We start from the raw sequence: 11535 nt of genomic DNA on the forward strand, positions 1-11535 counted from the left end.
TTTTATAACACACTTTATAACACACTTTATAACACACTTTATAACACACTTTATAACACACTTTATAACACACTTTATAACACACTTTCTGCATTAGTCCCTGATCCACAGAGGCACAGGGGTGTCCAAACCATGGCCCGGGGGCCAAATGCGGCCCTCAGATCTTCAGTTGAAGTGGCCCAGTACAAACTGAGTAATCCTGCCCATAAAACCTAAATAACATCAAACTGTCACACAGACCTAATATTAATATTTCCAGCTTTATTTAAAGTATAAAGTCAAAACTACATTAAATGCATCGTCTGAATTATCCACTGTCTTGACACTGGCCTCTGTGTGGAATATTTTTCAAGATATGGCCCTGGGTGAAAGAGTTTGGGCCCCTCTGTCTTAGACTAAACCAGAACAGATCAACGGAACTCACCTCTTAAAATATGAGATTTGATCTTATAAATAGTCTGCAATTTATTTATATTTTTAACTTATTTATTTATGTTGTGATTGAGTTATTCATGTATTAATTCTTTCATTCATTCATGACATTTTCTTTTCCCGGTCTTGTCCCAGAGCACTTTAACCTGTTTTCTGCAGTGTTCTTAAATGTTTTTTTAGTGACTCTTTTTATATTTTTTTTTATATTATTTATTAACACACTTCTGTGCCTCTCGTGACTCCCACAGTTGACGCGGTTCTTATCGATTATTTTAATTAAATTCAATATTAGTAAAATCACTTCCGGCCTGATTCTTTCCATCTTACTCTGCGCATGCGCTATGATGGTCCGAGTGTATTGCAGTTGTGTGGCGGCCTCTGGTGGCGCGGGTTTGTTACTGCAGCGCACAGCGCGCTCTCCACAACAACATGCGCCATCTTTATCTGACAGTAAACTACTGAGGCAGTTGTGAAGGGAAAGTAGGTCAGGCGCTACAGGACGAAAACGAGCCATTTAACCCACATTTACAGGCGTTTTTGTTGAATTGACCCCCTCCGGAGCACACGGGACACGTGAATGGCCCAATGAGTGTGGTCCGTGCGCCAGATTTTACGCACGTTTCGTATGGACCTGGTTGAAGCCGAGTGATCGTGTTATCATCACAAATCGCTGACGAAGATATTAAAACAGGTGAGAAGACGAACTTAAAAGCACAACATTAATGATTCATCCATGCGTGGTGCCAGTTTATCTTTGAATAAGTCGCTTTTTACGCGCTGTCTTGTTCAAAAATGGGTAAGAATAACTTGGCTACAGCTAGTTCGTGTTATTTGTTTGCGTAAAGTGTAGGCCACGTTTAAAATACATTGAAATACAGGAGATAAAATGGCCTGACTGTGTTTGTTTTATGTATTGAAGGGTTTTTGCACTTAAATGTTTTATGAAGTGTGCGTAAAGCTGTGCGTAAATCTGCCTGGTACAGGTTGTTGCTTAAAGGAGGTGTGTCCGTTTACAGTTAAGCCTCTAACGGCTCCATTAAACTGTGCAAACACACAATAGTCTTATATTTGTCTTGTATTGTCAGGCAGAAGCTCCCGTGTGAACAGTCTGAGGTTGTGGTCATGTGCAGAGGGCGTGTTCAAACCTAAACAAACATGTTTTAATCAACAGTTTGCAGAAAGGCTGCATTTATTTATAAGTTGTTTTAGCCATGGAATCCTGTGAGTGCTTTTATTATAAGGAGTCTGTGCATTTCATTATTATTGAAGTAGTAAATCATTTGTTAATGGAAACTCTTTGCCTTGTTTTTCCATCTTGAATTAGTATTATATAAAAAGAGAATTTGATAACTACTAAACATTATTTCTTTCTTTTAAGTAATTTGATTTGCAGTTTTAGGTTTATTTTGACATTAAATGGAATGGGGAACTATGAATGCTGCTGTTACATTTTACAACTCCATAAATCTCCTAAATATAAATATTTTTGGAGCTTCTTTTTATATAGGTCCTGTTTTATTTTATGAAGAGATCCACATGTATGACCAATGTATTTTCAACTTTATAAAATAAGAAATAAGGCCATAGTGAAATAAAATCCATGTTTTTTCTGTTATATTTAATGTCTCCACTTGTAAACTCCATTATGCACAAACATGAACTCTGTTTAATGTGTTTTCCAGAATGAAGCGTGGTCTGGAGCCGAGCGAACAGCAGGACGGAGGAGGAAACAGCGGCGCAGTGAAGAAGAAAAGCCTGAAAAAGTCTCAAAAACTGAGGAAGGACAAACATTTGGAGGAGGAGGGAGGTGTGCACTGGGAGCGTCTGCCGCAGGAGATCTTACTGCACATCTTTCAGTATTTACCTCTGCTGGACCGGGCCTATGCCTCTCAGGTATCGCACCGTGAGCCCAGACCTTATGGCGAGAACACAGAGGCTAAAAATACATGCTGTTTAGATGGACGTGGCTGTAATTACTGCTAAATAGGTCATACAGCTGGTACATATAATGGCCTGTTGGCTATTATTAAGTAAAAAGAATATATTTGACACCAAACAGATCTGCGCTTTTAAAAATGCAGCTCATTTTTATCACAAAATCTGTCAAATATTTACATTTTCTTTACTTTACCTGTTATATTTTCTGATCTGTTCTAATGTTGTTTCCTCATCAGAAACAGACCTGGAGTTGTGTTTTGTTTCATTCTCACACGTTTAACGCACAAAACCTGCAGATTTAGACTGAGAAAACACTCTGTTCCACCTTGTGATGTCATCATGTGGTGATACAGGAAGTGCTCCACTGTGTTTTTAAACTCCACACACCTTCATTTATAGAATCATTTGGATCATTTCAGTCCTGGAGTTGTCTCTTATCTCGACTGAACTAAAGGTAAAAGGAGGAGTTCACTTGAAAAAAAAACTACCACTTGATGACATCACAAGGTGGAACGTCGCATTTTGAGCTTTGTAGATGTAACAGACTAATAATAAATGAAACAAAACACAACTCCAGGTCTGTTTTTGAGGAGAACATGACTTAAAGCTCTCAAAAGTGAATTATTTTTCCTTTAATTTTCATCTCACTGTAAATTTCCTGTGGATTAAAGTTGCTCTGTGTAACTTCTCTGGGGGGGGGTTCTCTACCTGCTTGTCTCTATGGCGATATCGTTGTGTGTGTGTACAGTGTGACACACATGGCATTAACCTTATTTATTTTACATTCAAGTGTTTTTATTGCTAAAATACCTTGAGAAATGCCTTGCTTTTCCAGAGATCTGACCTGTAGCTCGACCTTGTGGTGTCCCCTGCTTATCGTCAAGGAGATAAATGATTGTAATGCCATGATGTGGAACATTCAAGGCAAAGCATTCGACACTTCCCTGGAGACAACTGCAGATTTTCTTTCAAATTATTATAACTAATATTTCTACAGTGGAAATTCAAAATGATCATAATTATTTTCGCTCTGATCAGTTTGTTTTTGTTGGATAATCCTCTTCTTTTTCCTCCAGTCGACTCTGTTACTTTGAACCGTCTGAGCACAGAGCCTTTGTTTTTTGTAAAGTTTCGTGTGTTTGTCCAAAGGTGTGTCGCGGGTGGAACCAGGCCTTCCACATGCCGGAGCTGTGGCGCTGCTTCGAGTTTGAATTGAACCAACCGGCGAGCTCGTACCTGAAGGCCACACACCCCGACCTCATCAAACAGATCATCAAACGCCACTCCAACCACCTGCAGTACGTCAGCTTCAAGGTGAGGGCGGAGCCACGGGACGCGGCCGTGACACGGAAACAGAGAAAGCACTTTGAAAAATGAACAGGATTATATTTATTTTTACGCCACTGGACAAAGTCACTGGGATCAAAAATCTGTTTAACTGTCGGAAAATTAAAGTCACATTTTGGTGTTTGGAGCAAAACAAAACAATCAGGAAGAAAAGTAAATGGAAAAAACTTAAGTTAAAAATGTGGCATTGTACAACAACATAAATACAGAACAACACTTTTACTTTTACTTATTTCTTATTTTCTGATTTTATTTATTTGTAAAGGAGCAGATTGTATTAACCCTTTAAGGACTGAGCACATTATAGACCAGTATAACTCACCTAGACTTTTATTATTTTTTTAGCCATATAAATCATGTTAAAGGAAGTATCACGTTTTTTGACATCCATCCGTATATTTTCTTGACTGGGGAAATCCCCGCGGCGTCTGCTCTGATTCATCACGTTTGAGGAACAACAGTTACCGTAATGACAGTCAAATATTTAAATATCCTCTCTGCTTTGAGACGCCTTCTGAATTTACACAAACACAACTGTCGAGTTACAGAAAAGTCCACAACCGCGAGTCAAACGACATCGTCCACCGATAAAGAGTTAATGAACATTTAAAAATATAAATATGGGAAGATTATAGTCGACGTGAATTATGTTCATCTGCAGGTTTATGTAAAGAGCAGCAACAATCACACAAAAACAAATGTAACACACTCTGTCCACACGACACACTCTGTACACACAACACACACTGTACACACGACACACTCTGTACACACGACACACTCTGTACACACAACACACTCTGTACACACAACACACTCTATACACACAACACACTCTGTACACACAACACACTCTGTACACACAACACACTCTATACACACAACACACTCTGTACACACGACACACTCTGTACACACAACCACAGTTTATTTAAAGTTAGAAGTAAAAATTTAAACTAACGTCCCCTCGATATAAAAGTGTGATGTTGTTTTACCTCCACAGTTTAAATCTTTTTACACTTTGACACAGAGACTTCTGTCCAAACACAGACACAATAACAACATAAAAAAAATGTATAAAAATACATTTTTTAATGTTGTTATGACTAAGACCAACAGCAGATGTTTTATTTGGTATTTAAACATTGACAAGTTTAAGAACAAATTAATTCCTTCCTCAGTTAAAAAAATGCAAACCGTTTATTCTGTGTGTGAATTTCAAACATGCAGTTTCCAAAAGTTCAAGTGACATTTTAGTTATAATTTTTCCTCGTTGTCAGAGTTTGCCCTAAACAGAGTAAACAAACACAAACGTGGCGTCCGTGTGTTTTTCTTCAGGTGGACAGCAGTCGTGAGTCGGCGGAGGCGGCCTGTGATATTCTGTCTCAACTCGTGAACTGTTCTTTGAAAACTCTGGGGCTCATCTCCACGGCTCGACCGAGCTTCATGGAGCTGCCCAAGGTTAGAGAGGTTTTTTAAGTTATTTATGATTTATTTGATGATGTTTAGGTAAAATATTTGTGCTTCTGTTGTTGAAAATGAGATTAAATGTTGCTGTAGTTACATTATTATTATTACATTATTACAGCAAATGTCCCGACATGTTCATGGAGAAACTTTACTGAACCAAACAGAACTGTGGCTCAGTTTGGATCCAACTCTTTTTAAAACTCTTTTTGTTTTGTGGTTTTTGCAGTCTACCACAGACTGAACAGTTATGTTTCATTTGCATATTCAAATCCAGACGTGAGGGCTGGACCGACACGATCAGACGTGGAACAAATGCACATCAGCAAATTTCTGAAAAATATAGGCCACTGTAATTTATATTTATTATCCAAACCTTTGCAGTGGTCGGATTAAAACAAAACTCCCGTCCACAGTTTTGTCTTCAGTTCCAGTCTGGGATTATTTTATTATTAAATGTTTCCTTTGACAATAACACGTTTCTTCTGCGTGTCTTCAGTCCCACTTCATCTCGGCTCTGACTGTGGTTTTCGTCAACTCCAAGTCTCTTTCGTCTCTGAAGATCGATGACACGCCGGTGGACGATCCCTCGCTCAAAGTCCTGGTGGCGAACAACAGCGACACGCTCAAACTGCTGAAGATGAGCAGCTGTCCTCACGTGTCCCCCGCAGGTACGGTCACAGTGGACATTTTGTTTTGGTGGATTTATATTAGATTCTTTCTTTCTGATCCTGGTTCATGTAGATGGTACTGAGAGCTGCCAGGGCTCAAAGTCAAAACTGACACTAAAGACACAGGAAATGTGACTAAACCTGTTCTAAACCAGGTCAAAACGTCTATGACCTGCTCCAGATCCAGGCTGTGGCAAAGAGCAGTCTGTTCATAAAGGCATGTGTGCTGTGGCTCACATTCTCACCTCGCAGCAAGAAGGTTTAGGGTTCAGTTTCCAGTTGACCCAGGCCTTTCTGTGTCGAGTTTGTGTGTGTGTGTGTGTGTGTGTGTGTTTCCTCTGTGCTCCGGTTTCTCCCTTCAAAACCAAAACATACACAGCAGGTAAAAAAAAAAAAACACCAGTCCTGACCAAACCTAAGGTAAGATCTGAAGATGCTCCAGACAGGATGCCCCAGCGGGACACAGAACGGGTCAAATGCAGTGGAAACTATATCGTACATAACTCTAACATTTGTACCTTTTGCGTTTTTGATGGTTGACGTGTCTCTTGTCCATCACAGGCATCTTGTGTGTGGCCGACCAGTGCCACGGACTCAGAGAGTTGGCTCTAAACTACCACCTGCTGAGTGACGAGCTGCTCATCGCTCTCTCCTCTGAGAAACACGTCCATCTGGAGCATCTCCGCATCGACGTCGTGAGCGAAAACCCCGGACAACAGTTTCACACCATCAAGAAGAGCAGCTGGGACGCCATGGTGCGCCACTCCCCCAAATTCAACCTGGTCATGTACTTTTTCCTGTACGAAGACGAGTTTGGGCCGTTCTTTCGCGACGAGATCCCGGTGACGCACCTGTACTTCGGCCGCTCTGTCAGTAAAGACGTTCTGGGCAGGGTGGGGCTCACGTGTCCCCGTTTGGTGGAGCTGGTGGTGTGTGCGAACGGCCTGAGACCCCTGGACGAGGAGCTGATCCGCATCGCTCAGCGCTGCACCCAGCTGTCTGCGATCGGACTGGGGGAGTGTGAAGTGTCCTGCAGTGCGTTTGTTGAGTTTGTGAAGATGTGCGGAGACAGACTGACGCAGCTGTCCATCATGGAGGAGGTGCTGGTGCCTGATCATCGCTACGGCCTCGATGATATTCACTGGGAGGTTTCCAAGCATTTGGGACGGGTTTGGTTCCCTGACATGATGCCCACGTGGTGAAGCTACAGCTCAGGGCCACGTTCTTCATGCCCTGGCTCTAAAATATAAGCTAAAATTGATTTGTATTTATCTTTTATCTGACCTTTCTCATATTTAAGTCAAGCCATTAGAGCAGGGCATTTTTCCTCACGATTCAAAGAAAAGAAACAACAAAATAACTGACAGCGTGCGTAACTTTAGGCTGCGTTAGGGGCTTTTATAATAACATTTGTACGTCTTTCTGGCTGCAGACTTCACCTCGTCTCTTTCATTATTTAACAGTTTCAGCGTCTCCAGATTCTCCATCGTCTGCGTTTAAGTCACTACAGCCTTTAATAACTGTCGTAATTAGTCAGTTTGTCTCTCGCACGATTAGTCCTGATTTCATATTCTCATGTCTCAGTGTAAAACTATCGATCTGACAAAAAAAAACAAAAAAAAAACACAGAACACAACATGTCACAAACTTTTCTTTAAGACTAGTTTGGATAAAATGACATTTGACAAACTTAATTTTTCCTTCACACGGCAGGTGAAGCTTTTCTCTTGTGCATATTCCTGGTTTATCGCGGGGGTTTTGTTCTAAAATTAATCAGGACGCAGAACACAATGGTCTACAGTCCAACAGCCAATCAGGATGCACGACACAATGGTCTACAGTCCAACAGCCAATCAGGACGCACGACACAATGGTCTACAGTCCAACAGCCAATCAGGACGCACAACACAATGGTCTACAGTCCAACAGCCAATCAGGACGCAGAACACAATGGTCTACAATCCAACAGCCAATCAGGACGCACGACACAATATGAGGGACCACTGTATTATTACTCTACACTATTTTTTTCATTCAAAGCTGGAGTTTCTCAGTTTTTATGTGCCGATTGTACAGTTTGTTGTCTCAGAGCCAGGGCATGGACACGTTTAAACCTGTGTGTGTAAAAGTACAAACTCATCATCTCTGGTTTGTATAAAGTTCTGTCTGAGCGTAGTTTTAGTGTTGATTTCTGCTTTAACACAGTGCTTTGTGTAAATATTTATATGAATCTAACTGTATTTGTCACTTCTCAGAGCTTGGCACTTTTTGAAGCTCTTCTCTTAGAAAAGTCTTTGTTTTCGTGTTTTAACAGGTTGTAAACTCTGTCGTAGTTTTCTTCATATCATCTGCAGGGATTTATCAACCTAATGAACCTAACCCCAAACCCACAGCCCTCCGTCACAGATTCAAAGATTCTTTCTGTTTGCACAAAGTCCACGTCCTCAGTGTCTCTCTGGGGCCTGATCACCGTCATAAGCTAAGTGTGTGTTAGGTTTGAATTTGTATAAATCAAATGTATAAGTTTTGTCCAGTCTATTTATTTGATTCAACACCTGAGGCTCTGGAGCTCAATCATGACCATTTTACAATAAGTTTATAGTAAATCTGCATTTTACATGTTTGAAGTTCATTTAAAAACAAAACAAAAAAATTATTAAAACTTCCAAACTATTTTTCCAAATCTTAAAAAAAAAAAAGTCCGTGGGTGATGACGTCATGTTTTTGTAGATGTGAATCCACAAAAGCAGCAGCGTTAAAATCACAGGTAAAGGTGGTGGGGGATTATTCTGCTTTTGCTGCTCACATTTCAGATATTTGTTTTTACTCTGACACTTTTGTTTAAACATATACGAGTTTTAAACACGAGTTCATCTTTGTTCTTGTATTTGTGATTTTGCTTTAAGTGACTTTGACCATAATCACTGTAGTGACATAATGCATATTTACTATACGATTTAACACATATGTGTGTTTTATGTACGATTTAACACACATATGTGTGTTTTATGTATGATTTAACACATATATGTGTGTTTTATGTACGATTTAACACATATATGTGTGTTTTATATACGATTTAACACATATATGTGTGTTTTATGTATGATATAACACATATATGTGTGTTTTATATATGATTCAACACATATATGTGTGTTTTATGTACGATTTAACACATATATGTGTGTTTTATGTACGATTTAACACATATATGTGTGTTTTATGTACGATTTCACACATATATGTGTGTTTTATGTATGATTTCACACATATATTGTGTGTTTTATATATTCTAGCTGCTGTGCTTGGCGTGGCTCATGTTCTGGTTGTAAACACAGGGGGACCTTGTTTTGGCGAGTTTGTTTGTACTGATGCACTTTGTTCCATGTTGAAGGATTGTTTGAGTAAAGTGTTTATTTGGGTTTGTCCTTTATATTTAAAGTTTATTCATATTAATATAACTCCCCATGAGCTCAAGTCCCAGAAACAGCTCATAAAATCAAAGTTTTCTAAAGTGTATAGAGCAACTTTTTATATAGAAAGACCCAAAGACCAAACGTGTCCAGAGTTTGTTTAATTTACCTTTAAATAGTAATAGATAAAAACGCTCAAATATAAAAGTAAATGGCTGAGTTTGTAAAAGTGACTTTTTTTTTTTTTTACTGTTTTAACTTCTGTTCATCATAAATTCACCAAAGCTTGTATATTTAAAAATGAAGTTGATTTTTCAAATATCTGATTCACAAATGTGTCAAATATAATTAAAGTTTATAAAGTCACAGGAGACGCAGCTGAATGTGGAGCAGAACGAATGTTAAAGAAACTTCTGTTAATTTTCTTTTTTGGACCTAAGTCATGTTTTAAGGTGGACATTTGTGGACATTGGACGTTTGTGGACGTTGGACTTTTGTGGACATTGAGAGTTTTGTGGACGTTGTTCTAAGTTTGTTCTGTTTGTGAAGGACAGATCTGCTCTGTGCACTGTAGCATGTTAGCTAGCTCTGTGCATTGTAGCATGTTAGCTAACTCTGTGTCAAAGTGAACACTTTATTAAAATAAGAAAACATCAAATAAACAACATATTATACAAATTATAATTAATTATAATAAAGACTGCCCGATTATTTTGTACGTAGAATACTTCAGTTTGTGTTGTTTTAATATTTATTATGCCTCGAAGTTAGCATTAGCATTAGCATTGACACAAACATTTCCAAACACAAACGTGAAAACTGAAGCGTCTCTGGTGAAGTTTTTATTTTGTGTTTAAACATGTGTCAGTGATGTCCACCTGCAGCTCCATGTCCACTGTCTGATTTTTAAACATTTATTCATTTTATTGTGACTTTAAAATCCTCCTGGAGACAAACAGGAGGTAATGACGCTCACAGTGAGGCAGGGGGCGCTGCTGTGCACAGAGCCTGATGTAAAGTTGTAAAGTAAAAAAGTTTTGAAATTAAAATACTGACAATCACCCGTTTAATGCAAATATTTAAACAAAACACCTTTATTAACGCCCATAATGTCGTATATTAATCCTGAGCGTCTGGACATTACACGTGTGTGTTTATGAGCTGTTCATTTAATCACATTTCTACTCTCTGAGGCGGTAATAATGAACATAATCACATTTGTATTATGTAATAATGAACATAATCACATTTGTATTATGGTAATAATGAACATAATCACATTTGTATTATGGTAATAATGAACATAATCACATTTGTATTATGGTAATAATGAACATAATCACATTTGTATTATGTAATAATGAACATAATCACATTTGTATTATGGTAATAATGAACATAATCACATTTGTATTATGGTAATAATGAACATAATCACATTTGTATTATGGTAATAATGAACATAATCACATTTGTATTATGGTAATAATGAACATAATCACATTTGTATTATGGTAATAATGAACATAATCACATTTGTATTATGGTAATAATGAACAGGCAAAGTGCAGGAAAGTGCTGTCATTAAATGTATAAACTCAGTTATGTTCAGTCAAATCAGATTTTTCCAGTGTCAGATCAGCCTGATGTTTAACGGCTCAAATAAAATCATAAAAACACCTGCTGAGAAAATGTGTCTGATTATTTTTATTTTTATTTTTATTTTTATTTTTATTTTGAACACACCAAAGCACAGAAATACACAGGATTAAAGCTGTACTGTGTCATTTTGTTGTGGGTCTGGCACATGCTCGTCGCTATGGAGATATTATCACTCTGAGGGTCTTGGACAGAGCTAAATAAATACACACACACACACACACACCCACCCACACACACACACACACACATACACCCCCACGTACACCCCCCCCCCCCCCCCACCCCACACACACACCCCTACACACACACCCCCCCCCACACACACACACACACCCACACACACACAGAGGCTTCATTGTTTTTCTGTGTGTTCTATTTGTGACCAGTAGATGGCGACACAAACTTTGTGCACCTGTTACAGACAGAGCTCATTAAACTTGGTTTCTTCTATGTATCTAAATTATTTGGCTTCATTGACAGCTGTGGCTATAAATATACGTTTTAGTTTTATTCAAAAATCACATAAACATTTTTAATAGTTCAGTATTGTTCTTTTCTCTGAGGTTTGTTCAGGCTCTGTAAAGGTACAAATATTCTGAAAG

General features: G+C 38.6%; 1 protein-coding gene across 1 annotated transcript; it reads left to right on the plus strand.

Moving 5' to 3' along the window:
* Window positions 1-815: 815 nt before the first annotated feature.
* Window positions 816-10956, plus strand: LOC117392012 (F-box/LRR-repeat protein 3-like). The gene is made up of 6 exons (XM_033989991.2): window positions 816-1123; window positions 2115-2325; window positions 3520-3684; window positions 5056-5178; window positions 5684-5855; window positions 6417-10956. Exons 2-6 carry the CDS (start codon window positions 2116-2118, stop codon window positions 7055-7057), a joined length of 1311 nt encoding a protein of 436 aa, XP_033845882.1. The 5' UTR covers window positions 816-1123; window position 2115; the 3' UTR covers window positions 7058-10956.
* Window positions 10957-11535: the final 579 nt, after the last annotated feature.

Source organism: Periophthalmus magnuspinnatus, chromosome 3 (genome assembly GCF_009829125.3).
Source record: "Periophthalmus magnuspinnatus isolate fPerMag1 chromosome 3, fPerMag1.2.pri, whole genome shotgun sequence".
Taxonomy (NCBI): domain Eukaryota; kingdom Metazoa; phylum Chordata; class Actinopteri; order Gobiiformes; family Gobiidae; genus Periophthalmus; species Periophthalmus magnuspinnatus.